The 22,703-nt window shown below is 41.9% G+C and overlaps 4 protein-coding genes across 8 annotated transcripts; 3 read left to right on the forward strand and 1 right to left on the reverse strand.

Moving 5' to 3' along the window:
• Nucleotides 1-490: 490 nt before the first annotated feature.
• On the reverse strand, nucleotides 491-4,576 carry LOC115683617 (subtilisin-like serine-protease S). Of its 2 annotated transcripts, XM_030608171.2 has the most exons (11): nucleotides 4,306-4,576; nucleotides 4,094-4,188; nucleotides 3,845-3,942; nucleotides 3,560-3,718; nucleotides 3,048-3,159; nucleotides 2,420-2,948; nucleotides 2,239-2,333; nucleotides 1,908-2,150; nucleotides 1,696-1,810; nucleotides 1,398-1,584; nucleotides 491-1,206 (listed from the first exon to the last, which is right to left on the reverse strand). In XM_030608171.2, exons 1-11 carry the CDS (start codon nucleotides 4,399-4,401, stop codon nucleotides 641-643), a joined length of 2,295 nt encoding a protein of 764 aa, XP_030464031.1. In that variant the 5' UTR covers nucleotides 4,402-4,576; the 3' UTR covers nucleotides 491-640. The 2 variants fall into 2 exon arrangements, with proteins under 2 accessions (XP_030464031.1, XP_056176457.1); XM_056320482.1 differs by lacking the exons at nucleotides 4,094-4,188; nucleotides 4,306-4,576 and having other exon boundaries at nucleotides 3,826-3,930.
• A 6,557-nt stretch (nucleotides 4,577-11,133) lies between these two features.
• Nucleotides 11,134-12,969, forward strand: LOC115683735 (uncharacterized). Of its 2 annotated transcripts, none has more exons than XM_030608334.2 (4): nucleotides 11,134-11,255; nucleotides 12,037-12,440; nucleotides 12,518-12,634; nucleotides 12,716-12,969. In XM_030608334.2, the coding sequence occupies exons 2-4, from the start codon at nucleotides 12,078-12,080 to the stop codon at nucleotides 12,791-12,793; spliced, it is 558 nt and encodes a 185-aa protein (XP_030464194.2). In that variant the 5' UTR covers nucleotides 11,134-11,255; nucleotides 12,037-12,077; the 3' UTR covers nucleotides 12,794-12,969. The 2 variants fall into 2 exon arrangements, with proteins under 2 accessions (XP_030464194.2, XP_030464196.2); XM_030608336.2 differs by having other exon boundaries at nucleotides 11,244-11,337.
• LOC115683734 (uncharacterized) lies at nucleotides 12,715-15,005 on the forward strand. Of its 2 annotated transcripts, none has more exons than XM_056320242.1 (5): nucleotides 12,715-12,799; nucleotides 13,672-13,864; nucleotides 14,012-14,185; nucleotides 14,312-14,476; nucleotides 14,587-15,005. In XM_056320242.1, exons 2-5 carry the CDS (start codon nucleotides 13,721-13,723, stop codon nucleotides 14,701-14,703), a joined length of 600 nt encoding a protein of 199 aa, XP_056176217.1. In that variant the 5' UTR covers nucleotides 12,715-12,799; nucleotides 13,672-13,720; the 3' UTR covers nucleotides 14,704-15,005. The 2 variants fall into 2 exon arrangements, with proteins under 2 accessions (XP_056176217.1, XP_056176216.1); XM_056320241.1 differs by lacking the exon at nucleotides 12,715-12,799 and adding an exon at nucleotides 13,156-13,345.
• Nucleotides 15,006-15,865: 860 nt separating this feature from the next.
• LOC115683662 (diacylglycerol O-acyltransferase 2D-like) lies at nucleotides 15,866-22,353 on the forward strand. Of its 2 annotated transcripts, XM_056320262.1 has the most exons (13): nucleotides 15,866-16,010; nucleotides 16,136-16,333; nucleotides 17,537-17,611; nucleotides 17,748-17,838; nucleotides 18,568-19,245; nucleotides 19,373-19,447; nucleotides 19,575-19,660; nucleotides 20,319-20,425; nucleotides 20,518-20,673; nucleotides 21,273-21,359; nucleotides 21,490-21,587; nucleotides 21,702-21,789; nucleotides 22,001-22,353. In XM_056320262.1, exons 5-13 carry the CDS (start codon nucleotides 19,055-19,057, stop codon nucleotides 22,100-22,102), a joined length of 990 nt encoding a protein of 329 aa, XP_056176237.1. In that variant the 5' UTR covers nucleotides 15,866-16,010; nucleotides 16,136-16,333; nucleotides 17,537-17,611; nucleotides 17,748-17,838; nucleotides 18,568-19,054; the 3' UTR covers nucleotides 22,103-22,353. The 2 variants fall into 2 exon arrangements, with proteins under 2 accessions (XP_056176237.1, XP_030464083.2); XM_030608223.2 differs by lacking the exon at nucleotides 15,866-16,010 and having other exon boundaries at nucleotides 16,100-16,333.
• The last annotated feature ends 350 nt before the right edge of the window (nucleotides 22,354-22,703 follow it).

Raw genomic sequence — 22,703 nt, forward strand, 5'->3', positions numbered from 1 at the left:
AATGATCTATTCTTTTCATAATGTAAATAGACGGAATTCTTGGTGATTTTATCAAATTAATTATCGACAGAAGATATCGGCTACTCCTAAATTTTTATGTGTTGCTAACACAGAATGACATATAAGATGGAGAAGTCCCTCTCAATGAGCTCATGCTAGCTCTTATCTATGATTGTTTGAAATCTGTCTAACTACATGTTTCGTTTATTATTTAGAGAGGAGGTTTGTAGCCAGGAGGAATGCTTGTTACTATTATATTCGATTTTCGTGACATCGGTGGAATATTTTATAATTCGGGGACTAGCCAGAAACTTCAACTCTCTAACCTTAGTAAAAAGTCTTTCACTTAAACTTGTCGCTTCCCATGCTATATAAAATTAAATAAATTTGCAAGAGCAAGAGTGAAGAATTCAAAGACAGCGACAACTCTGCCAAAAAAAATGAAGCAAGGACATTTCATCCTCTCGACTCGTGTGATGCCATTCCAGACTGACCTCAACTTTTGCACTCCTGATTTTCTGGCCTTTGATATTAATCTTCATTTGATTCTACAACTGTATATGTTTCTGTATGCTCTAAAGCTTTGACAATTTCTTGGAGATCCTAAAGGACTAATTTTCACATTCGGCAATTTCCTTCATCATATCAACCCCATATCGGACGACGAGGATGCGCGGCGGACGACTAAAGGGCTTGTCACCAACAACGTCTTACTCCTCCAGGCCAAGAAGCCAAACGTGTATCCCTGCGTCGGCGCAGCTACCTTGAACTTCACGGTGAAGCTGATCTTCTGTCCATATCTCTCGAAAACCAACCGCCTTGGCATGACTGTGACGTTAATTCCTCTAGGATGCGAAACCATGGCTTCATAAGCACTTATCGGTTTCCCGACATTCGTCACAGTCCGAGTTACCGAGATCTCGTCTTTGAGGTGCGGCACCACAATGGACGGATAGTTCAGTCCGGTTGCTGATGCAGGTCTGGGATCACATGTGCTGTTGTCTCTTGTAAGCAGGCGCAGCTTTTTCTCGTCATAACCGATTGAGCACAGGAAGGCTTTGTAATCTTCAGGCTGTGCGTCGTAAACGAGCCCAGGATTGAGGACACGGGTAGGGTTCACAAAACCAGACCCGAAATCAAACGGACTGCCCCTCCGGCCGTCAGGGTCCACCGTGATGGGCCTTCGCTTCTTATCTAACATAGTGGCTGCACTTTTTACAACAATGCCAAGGGTTAACGACAAAGAGGATAAGACAATTCATTTTCCTCTTTCTCTGATTATGCACCACTTTTTGGCATGTTCATAACCTTGGCAGTTCAAATATATGGGATTTAAACAAATGTAGCTTTAAAAGAATGAAATGGTTATGCGAAGTTTGAAATGTCGAGAATTTTACCTGTTGTCATGATTGCGGATTTAATAGCTGAAGGCGACCAGGTTGGATGAACTGCCTTTATCAAGGTTGCGATGCCGGTCACGTGAGGACAAGACATAGAGGTACCCGAGAGAATGTTGAACTGCATTTTTGCAACCGCAGGCGACCAGGCTGCAAGGATATTCAGTCCAGGAGCCGCGATGTCGGGCTAAAAGCCAAAGCACTCGATAAGAATGTGAATGCCTGATGTTGTTTGATGATCAAGAGGACAATGCTTCCATATGCCCGAAGTTGTATAAGGAAAGAAGAAACAACTTACCTTTAGGATTTCAGGAGTTATGTAGTTAGGACCCTTCGAAGAGAATGCAGCAATCCGGGGAGCGGGTTGAGCCCCCCATACCGTTTTTGCAGAGAAGATCCTGGACGTTGGTTTTCTGTTCATTGCAAATAAGTCATTTCTGTCAGAGAAATACACAAGTTTGCACTCTTTGGCAATTTTTAATTCACCATCAACAAAGGCATAAAACGAACCGTGTATGATTTATATATGAGAGGATCTTCCTCCCGGTTCCCTTTCCAACGATGGCCGAAGGAATCACAAATGGTATAGCAACATCTTTATCGTTATCATCGATCAGTATCATCCCAACCCCGCCCGCTTCTTTTACTACCACACTCTTTTCCAGCTTCGACTCGGTATAGCTTCCTGAATGCTGACACACCAGAATCTTCCCTTTGGCCTTAGCACGACTCAAGGAACTCTCTAAACAGAAGCTGAAAGCAATAAAGGCGAGAATTGACTCTTATGTTTGCTTATCGTTAGCATCTATATTGCAACATTTTCAAGTACCTTCTGCTTCACCTGGATTGATAAGGAGTAAAGTATCCTGCATAGGCTTCGGAGGCAGGTATGATTCTCGCGGAGGTGTTCATCTCAAGGACTGACAGACTCGCACCCTATATTACCCCACAAAAAACAAATGATTTCCTTTTGGCCCCATAGATCTAACGAATCCAGAAATCATTGGAAAAGCAAGCATTACCGTAAAATTTGCACCATTTTGCAGCATGATATCAGATAAGATATCTCTATCCGTTGAGCTTGCTGCAACGGTGATCATCCATGGTGCGAGATTTGTTGCTGAACCAGCATTCCCTTCATTGCCAGCAGAGGCAACCACCAAAATTCCATGACTGGTTGCATGGAATGACCCGAGAGAGATGGCATCACTGAAATAATCGCCCTGAGGAGCGTCGGGACCAAGTGACAGAGACAAAATGTTCACACCGTCCTTAATAGCGTCATCAAAGGCGGCCAGTAAGTCCACATCGTAGCAACCAGAATCCCAGCACGTCTTGTACACAGCAACCCTAGCCATTGGTGCACCGCCTCTGGCTCCTCCTGCCGCCAAGCCACTGTAGTTCATGTTCTGAACATAGCGGCCTACTGCGGTAGAGGCTGTGTGAGTCCCGTGCCCGGAGCTATCTCTGGGAGACTTGAATGTAACTTTGCTGGTCATGTCCTCTTCAGCTTCATAGCCACTCAAGTAGAATCTTGCTCCGATCAGTTTCCTGCATTACAATGTTTCTGTTAACCAATGCCAAGAGTCCTCAACATCAATCAATTTGCTGAGCTTGATTTATAATACCGAGGCCAAAGCAGAAAATTACCTGTTGCAGGATGAAATGTTGAATGCTTCTCCAGACTGGCATTGCCCCTTCCATTTGGTCGGGACTGGAGGCATTCCCTCGTCGCTGAAGCTCGATGATTCGGGCCATATTCCTGCTTTGAAAAGTGACATCACGGATCATGCCTACATTCTTTTTACGATCAAATCCAAGATTTGGATGCAAGGAAGATAGCTAAGTGATAATTTGCTCAATATCATGTAAAAATAAGTATTTCTTCTTACTGTAGCAATTTACTTAACAATACATAGACATCTCTTCAGCCCAAAAGAGCAAATTAATACCGAAATTATAAGTTGTGTTCCCCAACAATGACACAACCAACCTAATCGGCAAGACTAGCTTAAACTGATGTATCTGCCAGGACTGGAGTAACAACTAGAGTAAGGTTCTCCTTTTAGAATAGATAGCTGCTTTTCAGGCCAGAAAGTTCTGAAACAAGCAACGGTCCAAGAATCCGATGTATACAGAGGACTATGTTTAAGCAAGTTCACCTGTATCGATAAAACCGATAATGACATTCACTTGGTTCTTTGTGGAGTACCCAGGAATTTCCATGGTTTCTTCACCCACAAGACCCATGAAATCCCAAGAATGTGTAGTGTGTAGCTTCCTTTTGGTATTTGGGAACACAGAGACCACTCCTGGCATCTCTGTCAATCACCCAACCGCAAAATCATCTTCTTAGTCCCAGCGAAAATTGAACAGAACAAAAGCTGCAGGAATTCGATATCATTGCAACAGAGAAGAAGTGTTCAACCATTAGCTTTATCACATACTAGCAATTTCAGAAGCTTGCTGATCAGTTATCTTCGCCGCGAAGCCTCTGAAACCATGCCTATAGCTATACAAATGCGATGCCTGTGCTGCCTCCATGCTGTTAAACAATATCGACACATGCTTGAATATACTTAAAAGAAAGAAGCTAACATGATTTCCAACAGCGATAGAACACAATACACAGAAGAAAGTAAAGAACAGAGGAACTCATTGTTCGACTGTATCCTGGTTCATGACACCAAACTGACCTTCCACTGTGCACGGAAGCAAGCATCTGGTGGTCTTGCCACAAAGAGTCATCTGGGTCTTCATTTCTTACGCTTCCCATGTAAACCACATGCACCTGAAAACAAAGAAGAATCACAGAGACCCCAAATGAATACCTCCAGAGGAAGCTAGAAAACCGATTAAATCCACATGGGTGTCGATTCTATCGAAGTGGGGTGTTTCATTATTTCACCTTGGAACCAAGGCAAGTGCTGATTTCTGCCGCAAAAGCAGAGAGAAACAGAAAAAGGAGACAACTTTTCCCACTGTTCAATCTCAGGGAAGCCATGCTCAACTTTCTGTGCCTGGTCCAGTGTCTCTGTGCTGAACAGCCTATGCCCTTCGGTGGTTAAGAATCAGAGGGCATCAACCGATCAAGCTTTATAAATGAGAGAGAGAGAGAGGGAGAGGGAGAGAGAGAGAATTTGAATGATGTGGAAGATAGAGAACGAGGATGGGAAGACAGAGGAAGAATGTTTTACCACGGAATACTGTGGGATGGGTGGGGGTAGCTTACAAGTGTATAAAAATGCGAGCTTTTCTTGAAAAAAGGAGACAATGATGAGTAAATGCAGCAAAAGAAAGAAAGAAACCAAAAGGGAAAACAAACGGTCTCTGAATTTATAATTTAATCCCTGAACTTTTAATTTGATCAATATAGTCTTTTAACTTTAATTCAATGTTAAATGTGATCGCTGAACTTTCAATTTGTTCAATGCGATCCATGAACTTTTAGTATATATTCAATATAATCCCTGAACTTTATAAAAATATTCAATGTAGTCCTTTCATTAATTCAAATTCAGGAACTATATTATACATTTTCATATAGTTCAAGAACTAAATTGAACATATATCAAAAGTTCAGGGATCGCATTGAACAAATTGAAAGTTTAGGGACCTCATTTAACATTAGGTTAAAGTTCATGGACTACATTGAATAAATTAAAAGTTGAGGGATCAAATTGCACGTTAAATTAAAGTTCGAGAACTGTTTGTGTCATTATCACAGATAAAAAAGGAAGGCGCAAGCCCCAACATTAACGTGAACAGGGATTAAATTGCAGAGGTTTCAGAGGATAGTGCGGTTGCTGCCGATGGTGGTGGGTGTTGGACAATTGACAGGTTGCTTTTTTTCTCTCTTTCTTGGCCTTTTTTGCGGTAACCCATTGCATTATTATCACATGCACCTTGCTTGCAGCAACAATTTGACAAAAAAAAAGTTACATGCTTAATCTTTAGAATTGCTATGTGCGCTAAGAAACAGTTGATTCATGTGTACGTGTAAGAAAAGCCAAATACTTTCTCTTTATGTCCATGTTAGAGAAGAAAAAAAAGAAAAGAAAGAGGGAGGACTGTGTTGTCACATTGTTCAGTGAAGCAATGATCACCACAAGTTTAATGTGGGACGACACTGCTTAGTAATTTAACAGATTCGATAACGTATAACAAAGATCTAAAAAGTTTTTTTGTCTATGCTATTAGTGCACCGCACGTGGAGTCTACTTTTTCTTATGGACAATAGGGCTAATACCGTTGAAAATCTTCAGAATCAACTTTCGCCTGCACAGAAAACTCCCAAAATCGTTTTTCATTACCCATATCTACTCTCCACCAGTAGTCCGCCCGATTTCCCAGTTAAAATGCGTACGTGCAGACGACTTCTAACGTAGAGGATGACAGATCCGACGTGGATAATTCGCATGTGCAGACACGTACCCGTTTTTACGGGATATCCGGAAGGAACTGTTAGTGGAGTTCATATTTGAGTCGGGGATTAGGGATATACCGGTTTGAGTAAGTACACGAGCATACCGGTTTGAGACTTTTTTTTTAAGGACGATGGGCTTTCTCAAACAGAGTTTAACCACAAACGAATGAAAGAAACAGATGCAACAACATCCACGTACATTCAAGCATCATCTTGCCAATAGTAGTCAAGTCTCATACGGTCATACCCACCAAAACAAAACCCAAAAAAAAAGAGAGTATTTTCCCAATAATAATTATCGTCCATCGCTTCCTCCGGTCAACCCAACTTTGACCCGAGCGGGGCCCCGCTTGAATCCCCGACCGTTAAGAAAAGAGCACACTCGTAAGAGAGCTGGGAAGAATTATTGCAGCAGTTAGAGCCGCAAAGCGGCACGTTCTGACGGACATCAACAGCAACAGCAACAGCAACAGCAACAGCACAACCAAACAGTCACGAACTCGCTCCCCCCCACCACCGCCCAACTCAGTCACCAACTCACCGAGTTCGGCGTTGGGATTTGCGCCGACATCTGCCAACGGCCATTTTCTCCACGACCTCGGAGCAACAACGTCAGTGTCTTGATAGCGGCCGCACATGCACGCGCACGCCGCAACGTCCCCCGCATCAACTCCGGTCCCTCCTCCCTCTTGCTTATAATTTCGACCAGCTTTTATGATTCACTTCTTGCGTGCGTGGGGAGAAGAAGAGGAGGACGAGGGATCCTAGTACAAATGCTATTATTGAGCATTTAGTACAAATGTTATATATCCGTGAGTGTACTTCGGAAAATACATCGTTTCTTTATGGGGACGAGACGGGTGTATGAATTTTCGGCTCAATTAGATCCGTGCGGATATGGGTGGACCGTTCGGACTATGTCCGGTCGCGTCGGGGTTCCGATCGCGAGGCGGCGTTGCGACCCCCAAATTACTCCGAGTGAGATGTATTACGATTCAAACGCAAGATTTGCCACAGCCGAGCACTTTAAACTATCTTATAGATCTCTCGGAGTAAAAAGATGGGCATTTTAAATTGATTATTATTGAGGATACTGAGGTGCGAGCTTAGGATGTTTTTAAAAAGAATCCGAAAATTTTGAAGTGGTAATTGTGAGAGCAAAGAGCTAAGATAAAATTATCTCCGAGGGTTCGAATCGGGAATATATGCGGGCATAAATTCATCGGTTCAACAGAATCTACTATCTGCAAGCGAATGTCATTATGTGAAACTCCAAGCAAGGTGTTAATGTTGTTCATCAATGATTATACTAGAATTGCGCTTGGGACTCTCTATTTGGAAGGGGAATGAGAAGAAAGGGTCACTTCAAGAAGGAAACCAATCTTTTGCCCCTCGACGGGCCAAGCATGATCATTGGGGGTAATCTCTCATAAATCCTAATCATCATTAATCTTGATAACCCAACTGACTTCATTCTTATTATATACATAATCAGTATTAACTGAGTATCCACGCCCCCATCATTATATTATCAGAAAAGTTGCCAAATAAATGTTATATAATCGAACAAACCACCATGAGTGTCAGTGCGAGGAGACTAATTGGTAAGTGTAATTATCAAGGTCATCATCACACATCATCAAAGCAACCTTATCAAGAGCTACATGTGATTTGCAATCAAAAGGGTGTTTAGATACCTTGTCGGTGAAGGTCGTGTCTTTTGTGAGATTGAAACCTAACCAACTAGGACTAGTGGAGATGGGGGTTAAATCATAAGACCGGGGCACCTCGACTTCGACTCCATCGTTCGGTGTTACTCTTCAGAGGCGAGGTCACGAGAAGATCGGTGCCGAGTTTGAAGGCGGTGATGATAACTGCGCGATCTTGGACGCCTGTCCAATCTCGGTTTTACACATCTGTATTGAACGCATCCACTTTCTGACTTTATCGTCGTTCTTCCGGCACTCACGCTCCTCGACTGTATTTCGTATTTTATTCGATCATTAACGTGAGATGGACCCAATGAATGCTCCTATTTTCATGGGATAGACATGTGATTCCTCTCCTTCGCTTACTCGCGAGCCTTTGTGCAAGATATTGGAAAGAATATCTCGTTGTACGTAACTTCCAATCAATTAATAAGGGCAAATTGTCATCTTTTGGTTCCAATGGTTCCAAGTTTGTCGGTTTCCAATCATTTTTGTGCTTTTTTATGAGCCTCCATGATCGTCGTGTGTATGCAGAACAAAATTCAATGTCCATATGCAAAACACGCCACCCTTGCTTGAGCCCAACTCTTTGCTTAAGAAGAAATTCAGCATCTCTCTCTCTCTTTCCCTCTCTCTCTAAAAGGTTTACAGCTTCATCGATTTTGGTGGCAACAAGTCTAGCTGTCAATTGGGTGTCCATTTGGCATCTTCTTTACCTTGATATTTTGTGTGTTTTTTCAATGGACAATTATCCCAGAAAAGGAGAGGAGACCAGAAAAATTGTCTCTTTGCATCTGCATGTGTGTGGCCATATCAAATACCCAATGATTATCCTTATTCTTCTTTTTTCTGGTCTGCCCTTTTTTTTTTTTTTTTTTTGGAAACTTGTCTGTCTGTTCAGATTGGTAAGAAAGATGCTGATGCTGATTGGCCAATTTTACTCTTGCATTCAGTCAAAATTCTTGAACCTCTCTGCCAATAATATATGTGGATATGCCATTTGTCCGTGACAACTGGAAGGAACGTACTCGGGGAAAGAAGAAGGCCCTTTCTTTCCACCTTTTGGAAATATTTTGGCTTCAAAAAATGCAACTTTTACATGATACATGGCATTAAATTGGTTATTTTTTTTCTGTGAAGTGTTGGGCGAATTCACGATCTGCTCTAACGGGTTATTTGAACAGTTAATCGCTTAATTTGAGTGAGATGAGTTTTGTGTTCATATTACAGGACCTACTGATCAAAGTAACTCCGAGTGTCGCACCTAATATCTTGAGATGGAGCCCAACTCTATGCATGTAGACATGGTGGTTCATATGTGTCCGTTAGAGGCTAAGTAAGTTGAAAGTCTTAACATCTGATATCATTGATATGTGAATATATAAATAAATAAACAAGTTGTTTTTTAATGAAGGAGTGCTTTTAGGTAGGTTGTATTATCTGCTGGGCTAAGTGTGTGTATCAATGAGGATTAAGTCCATGGTGGTTGTAGTGTGTCCATTTCCCAGATAGCTTCTGGCTAGTCTTAAAATGTGGTCTTGCCAAAATTAGAGTAGACATAAAAGAAAGAGAGCACCACGCAAGAGAGAAAAGAGAGAAAGAGGGGTCAGGTTTTCTTCACAGTTAAGGTTGCATTGCATTCGAATTGAAGACACAAGAGTTTGTTGTATTCATTATTCTTCTACGGGGTCAGTATTGAGTTTCGAGTAAGTTGTGTTTGCTCTTAGAGAGTAGCGACAGCACATATTTTGTAATTCGGAGTTTGTGGTGTACTATCTTGTAGAAGGGGGAACTCGCGTCTTTGTAGTTCTTGGTATGACTAGACCTCGTTATACTATCTGTGACCTCTCTCATTACGCATAGAAATAGTTTCTTACATAAATCTTGATTTTACTATTTTCTTTGAATGCTCTCTCATTGCTTCCATTATGTTGTTGTGGTTGTCCTAGGTTGGCTTGGTTGATTGGCCTCATGTCACATTTAGGTGCGGAAGGTCTAATTCTTTCTAACCACCTCCATTAGTTTATCTTTTTTCGGCAAGAGCACCTCCATAAGAGTTTTCGCTGGTCTCGCATATGCATAAACCCTACCATCTTCCGTCTCCCACGGTCGGCGGGAGCGTGATTATTATCTTTTATCTCCCATGTCCAATTTTTTTTTCTCTTGTAACTTATGAAATTACTCTATTTCGCTCGTTTCATATGCCCCAAGGTTTCCCGTTAATAAGCATTTCAATAAGAAAAGTGGGTTATAACGTTATCTGCTTCGTCTTTTTTCATTTTTTGGAGCAAAACACGAGTATCTTGATGAGCCGCTGAAGAAAGTGATGCTTGTGGCGTGTGAGAAAACAAAAGCGGGGGGACACAACTCAATCATCACCACATCCCTTGTCGTTTGAGGAATCAATATATATATATTACAAGTTGCTAAGTTCTTGTAAATGCCGCTGTGGTAATTATTGCCACTAATCATGATTCATAAGGAGAAAATAATGATGGTGAAAAGCAAATGGAGCTTGGAGATTTTGGAGAATCTTATGAGTGCTGCTGTCACGGACTCATAGGGAGAGAGTGGTTGTTGGCCAATTTTCCCCTTATTCTGTTTTTTTTTTTTTTGCTCGTTTCCTTTATGATTGCCTTTTGTTGAATCTACAAGCAACAGCAGCCTTTGAAGGGCATCCAATTGATCCTCTTTCCTTTCCCTTTTTTTTCCTCCTCCTCCTTTTCTCTCTTCTTTTTCGCCCCCTTCCCTTTTGTCTAACTCAGTGTATCCCAAATAAACTACTTGCACTGGAATCTGATTAGACTAGCATGACAAGCAATGCTGTCCTGTGACAATCATTCTCATTCCATAATAGGTAGGGGAGAATATTGTGTCCCGAGATGGTGAAAACGGCGAGAGCGCTACAGAGCGCCGCGCACTCCGGCCCCCGAAAGAAAGGCTAGTTGGGCATCCGGGGCCGGAAAATCGAGGTCCTATGCTCCAGTCGCTCGGGCCTCAGGGACGGCGCGGGGCACGGGCAATTCGAAGTGGGTTCTTTTAGTTTGTTCTTTTTTTCTTGATTTTTCGGCGAAGAAAACAAAAAAAAGGATAGAAGTTTTTTTTGGGACATTAGTTGGAAGAGTCAAATAGGATTAGTTTTAATTTTAGGTATAAATGCATTGGAAGTCCTACAACTTGTCACGAAAGTCCAATTGAGTCCTAAAACTTTCAAAAAGTGCAATTAAGTCCTAAAAATTGCAAGAAGCGCGATCAAATCCTAAAACTTGTCAAATTGGTTCAATCAAGTCCTTCCTTTAATGACATTATTTGAAAGTCTTATAAATCGATTGCACTTTCACTACAAGTTCTAAGACTGGATAGCACTTTTTGAAAGTTTCAGGACTCAATTGCACTTTCACGATAAGTTTTAGGATTTCCAGTAAACTTATCCCTAATTTTATTGCTTAAGAGGCTTTGTAATCAAATCGGGGCCCGTCCATGGAAATGATTGGACCGGGCCTTTAATTCTCTCCATATGGGCCAAACAGGGTGCAAAGCCTGACCCAATCCTGTAACTGGCTTAAAAAGTAACTCTGCAACCAAACACGATGTAGAGAGATTCTGAGATACCACTACCACACCAGAGAAAAAATTCTGAGTGGCTCAAACCAACGAACGGTCTGAAGCCTCTCTCTCTCTCTCGCTTGTCTGGACCGGAGTTTCGGTAAATGCGTGCAAAAGGTGAGCTCCAATGGCCGTTTTCGGCGCTTTCTTGGGTTCGAAAGCCGTTCCTTTTTCATATCCGAAAGTTGGTTCTTGATGGGTATGGTGTTTTCGCTGTCACTGAGCTTTGCTGCCGATTAGTTTCTTGAAACGAATGGACGGAATTGAGTCACGGGTCTTCCTTAGCGGTGATGGAAACTTGGGAGTCTAGGATTTGTCCCCGCACTGCATTCGGATGTCTGTGTTCAACGATTGAGCTTCCTGTTTGTTTTTTTTTTTTTTGTGTTCTGATGAGTGCATCGAGCTAAAGATAGGATGGAGAGCATGAAAAACGTTCGTTTCTTCGTAGAAAGCGTATAGGATGATAGCGTGTCCTGAGTTTTCAATGACTGCGTTTGGCAGACGAAAGATATTTCCGATGCATTCTTGAATCACATAGTATTTGAGTAAGAGTGGGATATTACTCTGATATAATACAAATGACGTTGTTGTGATCGAATAACCTGTCTTTTTTGGTAGGTGCAGCTGCTAGATTGAGTGATAGTCATTCATAGTCTGTAGTCAGACCGATTACATCACTCGATCGGGATTGATTTTTGGAACATGGTAAATGCAAAAAGATTGATCTTATCTGTTTAGTATGGATTATTGTGGAACTTGGCAAATGGAAATGATTGATCTTATATGTTTAGTACGGGTGCTCTTGAAACCAGCTCGATAGTGATCCAAACAAAGAAAGCGCGTGTGGCCAATATTTCTTTCGAATTAATTTGCTTTATATTGGTGTCTTTGATGTTAGGTGGATAACCAGTATCTGTAGAAGAATCAGAAGTGGGAGCTATGACTGTGACTGTGGTTTCCTCGTGTAATCCATGTTTAGTTCGTCATCCTGGACTACAGAATCAATGGTATGCCAAGACATTCCTCGGTGCTGGACAGAATATCCAGGATTTTATTTGTTCTACTAGAAACCAAATCCAACATGATTATCGGGAGAAGAAGTTAACCCGAGTATTTGCTGTCACGGAAGGTTCTACTGAGTCGAGCAAGTCTGAAGAGACTCTTCCATCTTGGGCTCGACCAGATGCAGATGAGCCTCCTCCATGGGCTCGGAATGAGGGAGCACAGAATGCGCCTCAACAGGGCTTTGAAGTGCCCTTCTTTGTTTACTTATTAGCCTCTGCAGTGACAGCAATTGCTGCAGTAAGCTTCTTTTGCTTTCCTTGTCCTGTTCCGCACAGAAAGTATTGGCTGACAATCTTTACGAAATCCTATTGCAGGTAGGGTCTATATTCGAGTACATCAACCAGAGGCCTGTTTTTGGAGTTTTGAATTCGGACAGCATCTTTTATGCCCCATTGCTCGGCTTCTTTGCATTCACTGGCATCCCCACCTCGGTAAGTTTTGAAGTTGTACCGAGTTGTGGATTCTTGCCTTGCGGCGGCAATATTCAGCTAATTGTTTATGCCCAAATACAGGCATTTCTGTGGTTCAAATCAGTTCAAGTAGCAAACAAGGAAGCCGAGGAACAAGACCGGAGGGATGGCTTTTTGTAGAGTCAGGTGCATTGCATAAATTTCTGTGTAGAATGAGGATTCTTGATGGAATATGGTTGCGACTAGATAGGTCCAAAGGCCATGTTTCTGCCAATCAGTTTTGCAAGGCACAGAATGTTAAATTGTAAATGATACTTATGTGCAAATTTCATGCTATCGTCGTACAATTTCAGACATACTCGATGGTACTGTCTGAGAAACTTGAAGTGGGTTTGCAGTAATATAAGCAAATTTAGCATTTAGCAATCCATCCCCAGGCTGACTAGCCGTCCAATGGTCTGGGGCGAGAGTTTAAGATGTATCTGATGAACCCTGATGGCACCGAAATGACGCATTTGCAATTCCGTTTTCTTCTTTTACAGGTTTTAGCAGTATGGTTTCACACTTAAAGGAAAGGGCAAAAATAGTTCTTTCTGGACCCGTATCTCTTGAGTGGCTGACTGGCTAATTTTTACTATGAAGAATGAGAGACAGCTAGCCCAAATATGAGTCCAGTTTGATTCTAAGACAAAACCAAACCGTCTAGAAGTTCGAGTTCGTAAAAGAATAAAGGTGATTTACATCTTGTACTCTTCTGCACTATCTACAAAGAAGAGATAAACGGTTGGGTTGAATGAAGTCCCTTGTAATATTCTAATGCATAAAACTTTCTGGATGAGATATGACAGGGAAAATAAAAACCCTTATCGGGAACTTGTGTAAATGGTTTCAAGAAAGCATGGTAAGGTGGTTATCATTTAATTTCCCTGCAACAAGAAATTCATTTAAAACTGCCTCAAAGTCTGCATTTTGTATATAGAAAATTGTCCATACCTCCACGACTCTCCTTGTCAGCCGTGAGCTAAAAGTTTGTGACTGGTGAGTGCTTGGACGTGCAGTTGGTGACTTCATCGTGATACATAATTTCAAGCAGATGTTTAGAAGGGAATGGAGGCTCGAGCATCCGAACAACAAACTCGCAAAGAATCTGAAAATAGTCTGCAAACAAAATTCACGGAGGAGGAAGAAGGAGAGAAGAGTCCCGCCCCGGCTTTATCCGTGCTCCAAAGACTAGACCACCTCGACCATTTGGTAACAGGAACAGATATTGTCTCCATATTTTTGCCATTCTAATCATTATTGAAAATGATTGAACTCGTAGAACTGATGGAAGGTCATAGCAAAATCTTTTACTCTCTGATTTTTTAAGTTTCTAAGCACAATGCCTTGATTGAATAGCTACTGGTTCTGGAGGAGAGGCAGAGCTTATCAGCAAGATATCCTTTGGTCGCGGAGAAAATCAGAGCAAAAGAACAAGATCACTGCAAGACCATATCATCTGCACCGGAGGAAGCTCATCACAGAGGGACGTTGATGGATCGAGTGGCGATGCTCGAGGACCGAGTCTTACAGGTTCTATGAATGACTTTTAAGTTCATGTCCTAATTCCGGCTCCTGAGTTATTTTTCCTAGCAGTAATCTGATTTGGAAAAGCTAATATTGTTTTAAGAGCTGATCATAGCTTTTCTTTGGTCATAGTTGAGCCTAGAGATCGAAGTCGGAATCATTTCAAAGTCAAGCTATTCCGCTGTCCCGACAACTGGAAATGTCAATCAGCACACTTCGGAATTGGCCGTGACTGCAACGGAGAGTGCGGATTCGAGGGAACACGGACGAGAGAACCCACATCCTCTCTCAACACAAGTGAGCTGCAGATACCATAGCAACATTAGTCCAATGTCTTCATGAATTTGACTCGGCAGTTCTGACATTATACTAAGACTCAGCTCGGTAATAACGTTGACTGATTTCAGGAAAAGGGCTGTGCAGATGAAGAAGCATGTGCTGAGAAGACTAAAACAGCAGGAAGCCACAAAGGCAAGAGGCGGTCAATGCTGAGGAGAAGTAAATGGCTTTGTGTGGTGGTCTAGACTGGGATGTTGATTCTCTCTCTCGGCAAACTCTTCTGAATTCTGAAAGTTGAACAAACCATTCATATGCCCAATTCTTCTTTTCCTGGGCATACTCAATAAGGGCACTTTTGAACAGTGCAGTTCCTTTTGCCTTTTGCTCTTCAAACTCATGGCTACAGTTTGACATTTGTAATTTAGTTTGGATTAAATCTGCATTTGTAATAACCATTTATGCCCCCTTTTTTCTTTGTATGAATTCCTAGTGAGCAAGATAGAAGAGACAGACGAACAAATCAAATGGTGACGGTGCAATTTTCTTCCTTTGATCTTGTCAAATCCACATGACCTAAAACTTTGCAGCACAACATTCAAATCACTCTTTGGATGCTTACATAATCGTGTGAATGCTTTCATATGGTTAGGTGGGTCATGGAAAGGCATTATAGCTAATAGCTCTTGATAGAGAGACGTGAGGGAATAGATATGCATCAACCTCATTGAAGGGTGGACCAAAAAGTGAGTACTGATGTTAACTTGGCTTACTAATACAGATTATGCGCAGAATTACTCATAATTTCATATTTTGCATCATTTATCCATAATCTTAACTGCCTAATTTCCTAAAAAAACCCCAACTTTAGGTTCAATCTCAATTTTACCATTAACTTTTTTGTCAAAAGAAAATCGCCAACTTTGCTCTGGTCCCAAATCTGCCTTATGTCAAAAATTCGGCACGGGTTTTTCCAAAATTATTGATGCCGAAAGGTGAGTGCGTTGGTGAAGAATCGGATTCTGATAATGAAGCTCTAACTAGCCCTAATGTTGATAATTTTGAAGAAACCAGTGGCAATTTTTGGACACGGGGCAGATTTTGGATTGTAATGAAAGTTTGTGATTTCTTTAAGAAAAAAAAATGTCTGGGGGTAGAATTGAAAATCAACCTAAAGTTGGGAATTTTTTTTGGGAATTAAGCCTAATCTTAACTCGTATTTTACCCAATACTCAACATCTACTTTCATCTCCCCTCGAAAGATTTGGCATTTACTTAGAAATAAATTTCTCTCCATTGAAAAAAGTTACACTTAGGCCAAATGTTTGAACGTACTTTATAATGATTTTTTCAATGCTCGAATCTTTGATTCACCCAGTTATCAACTTATCCCAATTTAAACAGAGTCTAGTTTGTTTTCGGGAATCTGTCACCTGCATCCTGTGTAAGGTGACCACGGGGAGAGACTTCAATTAGAGTGTGGAGGTGGCAAATCCCAAAAGACCATCGGTGTGTTTCCAAGAAATTGGTGATGGTGATGGTGATGGCGATGGTGGTGGTGAAAATGGTGATTTGTCCTTTCTTGTGAAAAAGCAGAAAGAACTCATTCTTGGGACGTTTCTCTCTTTGGGTTAAAATTCTGAAAATTCACAGTAGCAGATCAATTCATCACAGTTGCAGAAAATAGAAAAAGCGGAAAAAGTTCGGATTTTTCGGAGTGCGTTTTTGGTTGATTTTGGAAGTGATGGGTGAGGAGAGCGATTTTAATGAAGATCATCTGAAGAAGCTGAGAGTGTTCAATTCTAGAGAGGAGTTCCCATCGTCCACTATATCGTACGCTGTGGTTGGGTGCTATTCACTTCGACGCCGTACACTATGGTTGGGTGCTCTTTGCTCTTATTCAATCTTTTTTTCGCGGCAAAAGGACACCAGAATTACCATAACTTGTGTACGGAGATTACTTTGGTGCCATAACTTTTTTTCGAATCACTTTGGTGCCAAATCGGAGGAAAATAAATCACTTTAGTCACTTCGGCCAAAAAACTGATGTGGCATTTATATTTAAAAAAATTGATTTTATTTGTACACGTGGAAATTATGTGGTTTTTTTTTTAATTTTTTGAATTTTTTAATCTTTTTTTTCCTAACTTTTTCCCGGTTGCCGGTCCGGCGACCGGCCAGAGGGGAGGGCCGGCGAGGCCGACCTCGCCGGCCTTTGGCGAAGCTCGCCCCGCCGGCCCCTAGCTGGGCGAGCTCGCCCAGCAAAGGCGAGGCCGACCTCGCCGTCGCTTGGGTTGCGACTGCGAGGTCTCCCCTCGCCAGGCAAGGTGAGGCCGACCTCGCCGTCGCGACGGGGTCGAGGCGAGCGGCGAGGTCGGCCTCGCCAGGTCTTGCCGAAGCGAGGCGAGACCTCGCCGTCGCCGGGTGCGACCCGGTGCGGCGAGGGTCGGCCTCGCGATCTGGGGCCTCGAAGCTCCGGGTGGCCGGCGGGGCGAGCTTCGCCAGATCTGGCGACGCCGACCTCGCCATCGCCTGGGTCGCAACGGCGATCGCTTCCTCTCGGCGAGGGTCGCCGGGCCCCGGCCAGGGGCCGACGACCCTCGTCGACCACTCCCCCCACCACCGCCGGCCCTTCCCGGCGGTGGTGGGGTGGCAGCAGTAGCGGCGAGGGAGCCCTCGCCGCTGCTGCAATGTTTGATTTTTTTTATTAAATATAATATAAATTTTATTTTTCTAAAAAAAGTACACGTCAGCGGACTAAACAGTGTCGTTTTTTATTTTTAATGCTAACTGGACCTCTCCGGCGAGCCATGGACCTCTTCGGCGAGCCATGTCAGCGCCACGTAGGATTTCTGGCAAGCCATGTCAGCATTGACACTAAAGTGATCGTTTTTCAAAAAAGTTGGCACCAAAGTGATCCGAAAAAAAGTTATGACACCAAAGTGATCTCCGTATACAAGTTATAACACTAATAGCGTCCTTTTGCCTTTTTTTTCGCGGTAGTTGTTTTATTTTTGGCCTTTTGGGGCCGGTAAGTATGCTTGTGGATCATTTATAGCTGCTGGGTTTTTGACTGATCAGGGTCTTTGGGTTGCTTGTGGCAGTTATGTTCAATCCAATTGATGATAGAAGCAGAATAGGCACAAGATTGTCAAGGTACTCTTAGCTTCGTATCCCTTTTTTCCTCTCCTTTTGGTCTTGTTTTCAAAGCTCATGAATTGATTTTTCTGAGTAATTTGGTACGAGTTGCGTACAATGTGATTGATCTTCTGATGGTGGGTTTGGTCTTCAGGTGCGTATGTAAACATGCTAGCAGTTATTTCCCCAGTTACTCTGCACGTGGAGGATATAGAAGCCTTCGATCCTAATCACGCCTATGGTCAGTCGATCACATTCTTCTTGTTCTTCCAGCTGATTTAATGAAATGGGGTTAATTGGGAAAGTTCGATGAATATGGTATCAATGCCGAATATGGAGGTTAAGTTTAATCAAAGGCCAATTTGAATTAATGGATAGTTGTTGTCGTTGTGGGCATGTAAAGTAGGCAGATGAACTTTACTCTGCTAGATTTGAAGTTGCTTCTCAATGATAAGGGCCAGGGTTGATGAGGACTGGTGATTTAGGTTGTGGTAGTTCCAGTACGAATCAATGAAATGATGGCATGGTATACATACCATGGGGTCAGATTCTTGTGTGTTCATTGCATTTCTTTGAGTTGTGACAGCAAGCATACCTGTGGATCAAATTGTCCTGGTCTTGTGGGTCTCGATTGAGATGCAATAGAGAATATCATAGATTCATCAGTCTTTATATAAAATTTTTAATTTGTCGTGCAAAAATACGATAGAACTTTATCTGAAGAGCAGACTGATGATGCCATTTGTGTGTTTCTGGGTTTCTGATCAGCGCTCAAGTGTTACTGGCAAGAAAATGAGAGAATTAAGGGTCGTAACAAAATTAAAAAATTCGGAGGACGAATAGATCAGTAGTACCTTGGAGGGTTTTGATTAATTCCCGGAAAAATGATATTGTTGTTAGTTGGCAATTAATGAAAGTTCGCTTTTTCATGCTTTTTTTTGGTCTGATCTTCTTCTTTTCATGTTAGTTGAAAGCAATTAATGGCAGCTCTTAGATACAGCCTTGCTCAGTCTGGAACGACACATCAGCCCCACAATCACATCATCGCAGAGACGCGTCCCCTTCACGGAAAAGACATTGATGAACATGGCCAAAGCTTCGATTTTGGAGGCTTCCCAGATGAGCACAAGACTCAAATTGTCACGCGCAAGCAAATGGCAGTAACTGGGTCTGCCCCAGGTTTACCAACTTATCATACCCACTTAATGGGGATGGAGATGGGAAATCCCAAAACACCATTGGTGTTTCCAAGAAAAGGATGACGGTGATGGTGAGTGGTGAAAGTGATGGTTTGTCCTTTCTAATAAAAAAGCAGAAAGGACTCATTCTTGGGATGTTTGTCTTTTTGGCTTAAAATTTGACAATCCTCAGTAGCAGATCAATGCAGCACAGTTGCAGATAATAGAAAAGCGGAAAAAGTTTGAGATTTTTTTTGCTGGGTTTTGGTTGGTTTTGGGAGTGATGGGTGAGGCGGGCAAGATTATCGAAGATCACCTGAAGAAGCTGAGAGTGTTCAATGGTAGAGAGGAGTTTCCATCGTCCAATATTATGCACACTATAGTGGCTTTAGGGATTTGGTTGGGTGCTATGCACTTCGACGCCGTAGTGGTTCTCTTCTCTCTCCTCTTCCTCTCTCCCTCCAAAGCCCTTCTGTGAGCTCTCAATGCTCTTTGCTCTTTTTCAATCTTTTCTCCACAGTACTTGTTTTTATTTTTGCCTTTTGGGGTCAACAAGTTTGCTTGTGGATCATTAATAGCTGTTGGGTATTTGACTGATCAGGGTCTTTGGGTTGCTTGTGGTATTTATGTTCATTCCAGTTGATGGTAGAAGCAGAATAGGCAGAAAGTTGTCAAGGTACATTTAGCTTCTTATCCCTCTTTCGTCGCCATTTTGTCTTGTTTTCAAAGATTATGAATTGGTTTTCTGAGTAATTTGGTATGAGTAGTGTAGAATGTGATTGATTCTCCGATGGTGGTTTCAGGTACATATGTAAACATGCTTGCAGTTACTTCCCAGTGACTCTGCACGTGGAGGATATAGAAGCCTTTGATCCTAATCGCGCCTATGGTCAGTCCATCGCACTCTTATTGTTCTTGCAGTTGATTTAATGAAATAGGTTGGGGTGAAAAGGTTTGATGAATATGGTATCAATGCCAAAGATGTAGGTTAAGGGTAATCAAAGGTCAATGTGAATTAATAGATAGTTGTTAGCCAGTGCGGGCGTGCAAAGTAGGCAGATGAACTTACTCTGGTAGAGTTGAAGTTACTTTTCCGTGATTGGGGCTTGGCCATGACGCGTCTAACTGAGGAAAGATGAGGATTGGTGGTTTGAGTTGTGATAGTTCCAGTCTGAATCAATGAAACGATGGCATTAAATACCTTGGGGTCAGATTCTTGTGTGTTCATGGCATTCCTACGAGTTGTGATAGTGTGGATCAAATTGTTCCGTCTTGTGGGTCTTGATTGAGATGCAAGAGAGAATATGATAGATTCGTCAGTCTTTATCTTAATCTGCATTGCAAATATCAATAAAACTTTATTTGAGGAGCAGGCTGATGATGCCATTTTTATGTTTCTGGACTTCCGATTAGGCTGTGAACTGTGAAGAGCAGGCTGCTGGTGCCAAAATTTTTTCTTTTTCTGGACTTCTTATTAGCCTAAGAACCTTTGAGATGATTTTTTCCTCGTACATATGAATAAATTATTGAAATATATGTGCGTGCAGTTTTTGGATATGAGCCGCATTCAGTTATTCCGATTGGTGTTGTTGCGCTTGCTGATCTTACTGGTTTCATGCCTCTCCCAAAAATAAAAATCCTTGCTAGTAGTGCAGTAAGATTTTTCCCCACTGCCATTGCAGTCCTTATGCCTTTTATGGAGCCTTTGATTTTCTATCTTTTGACATAGTTGGGAAAACTCGGTAGGTGTTCTACACTCCCTTTCTCAGACATATATGGACGTGGTTCGGTTTCACGCCGGTAGCTAAAAGAAACTTCATTTCCCTCCTGGGTGCTGGCTACAGCTGTATCATCGTGCCGGGTGGTGTACAAGAGACCCTCCTCATGGAGCATGAGTCGGAGGTCTTAACTCTTTGAACTCAAGCTTTTCTTGTCACAATTCCGCTCACTCTACGAGGCTACATGTTTCACTGGATCTACACCTTCTTTCCCAATTTTTAGTGAGATCTAGGATGATTGACTTTGTGGCATGATAAATAGTATTCATTAGATTTACTGCCTCGTATGCTGTTGTCTCGGGAGTAGTTGAAGGATACTTTAGTCGCATCCCACTGCTGCACCCTAAACATATTCAGAGTTCAATTTTGACGGTTCATAATATTTTAGCAAGAATATCGGGTAGTCATCGATTCTTGACTTGGGCTTATGCAGTGATAAATGGAATAGGACTGAGGATTCACAAATGCAATAAGCCGTCGGCTCTACTTCAACAATACGTTTCTACTTTCTTCTTTCTGCATTGTGAACTTATAAACGGTTCTTGAGTCCTCAATTGCACCAACAGCTTCCTTCTCAAGTGTATAAAGAACAAATAAATGAAAACATTTTGAATCTACTATATCAAGCAACAGAATCCAGCAAACAATTTGTTTATCGTCCTTTTATTTGTAAATAAAAGTCCAAATGGAAATTCTAACATGTGCAATCTTTTCCTTTTGTAGATTGCATTTGTTCAATCAAGGAAAGGATTTGTGCGCATAGCCATGGAGATGGGCTGCCCCCTGGTTCCAGTTTTCTGCTACGGTCAAGTAACTTCTGTCTTCACCTTTCTTCTCTGCTCTTTCATACCCGGCCATGCCCACGATTCGATGTCTGATGCCGCTTGTTTGATTTGAAGACTAAAGCTCACTTAGCTATTTTGTTCATATCTTGCTACAGTCAAATGTCTACAAGTGGTGGAAGCCTGGTGGAAAGTTGAATCTGCAATTTTCTAGAGCAATTAAGTGTCCCCTGATTCTCTTCTGGGGAATCTTTGGGTATGTATGACTCTCTTTGCTGAATCAAGAAGATGAGATTGTGGGATTTTCTTACAGTAGAACTGTAATGCACCGACACATCCGGTAGTGTTTTACATGGTTTCCTCTTCACAGGTCTCCTTTACCCTTCCAAAATCCTATGCATGTGGTGGTCGGTAGACCAATTGAGTTTGAGAAAACCTCTAAACCCACCATGGAAGAGGTACGGATTTTCGGTTTCCAGTCTTCTGAATATACTTTGCAGCTTCTCTTTGACCCGACTTCACATTCACACAACAAGAACTAGAGCTCAGCACTGATTCTTCTGAACAATTCCAAAAATCTAGCGTGTCTTAATGTCGTGACCTGACAAAATATTGATACCTTCCATGTGGTTTATACCGTCATCAATGATCTCGAAATCCATTTGGCAGGTCAACGAGGCGCACGGCGAGTTTGTCGAAGCCTTAAGAGACCTCTTCGAAAGGCATAAGGCACGGGTCGGCCACGCTGATCTTGAGCTGAAAATTCTCTGAACATAGCTTCGATTCGTTGTCATTTAACTGGAGGCGGCCTGTGTTCATATGTCTCAATCGATTAGGAGTCTAAAGAGGGCTACTGAATACGCCCAATTCGAGGGTGGCAAGAGCACAGCCATGTTATGCAAAATGGATGATCCATCATCATCAATCATGTATTCAGTTGTGAGTACTGATGTTGACCTGGCTTTGTAAGACGAATTATGCGCAGACTTACTCACAATTTGAAATTTTTGATGGTTTATTTATCCATAATCTTAACTCGTATTTTACGCGGTCGAATGAAACGAGGGAGAACTTTCATAGACCCGACACTTGCTTTCTTTTGCCCTCGAAAGATTTGGTATTCGCTTATAAACAAAATTCTCTACATTGGAAAATTATACGTACACCAAAAATCTTGAAAACATACTTTATAATGATTTATTATGTACTCCAACCATTAATTATAAAAGTAAGTACATTGAAAATTGCAATTCTTTTGCTAGCTAAATAACACTCCATAGTTATAATTTTAATTATGAAAACTGGATACCCGATAATTAAGAATTGATTGCTCAATATAAAAGAAATATTTTCAAAGATCACCTTATATTGT

The sequence above is a fragment of the Syzygium oleosum genome, unplaced genomic scaffold, assembly GCF_021117445.2.
Source record: "Syzygium oleosum isolate NSW1041296 unplaced genomic scaffold, Sole_v2.1 Sole_v2.20, whole genome shotgun sequence".
In the NCBI taxonomy this organism is placed as follows: domain Eukaryota; kingdom Viridiplantae; phylum Streptophyta; class Magnoliopsida; order Myrtales; family Myrtaceae; genus Syzygium; species Syzygium oleosum.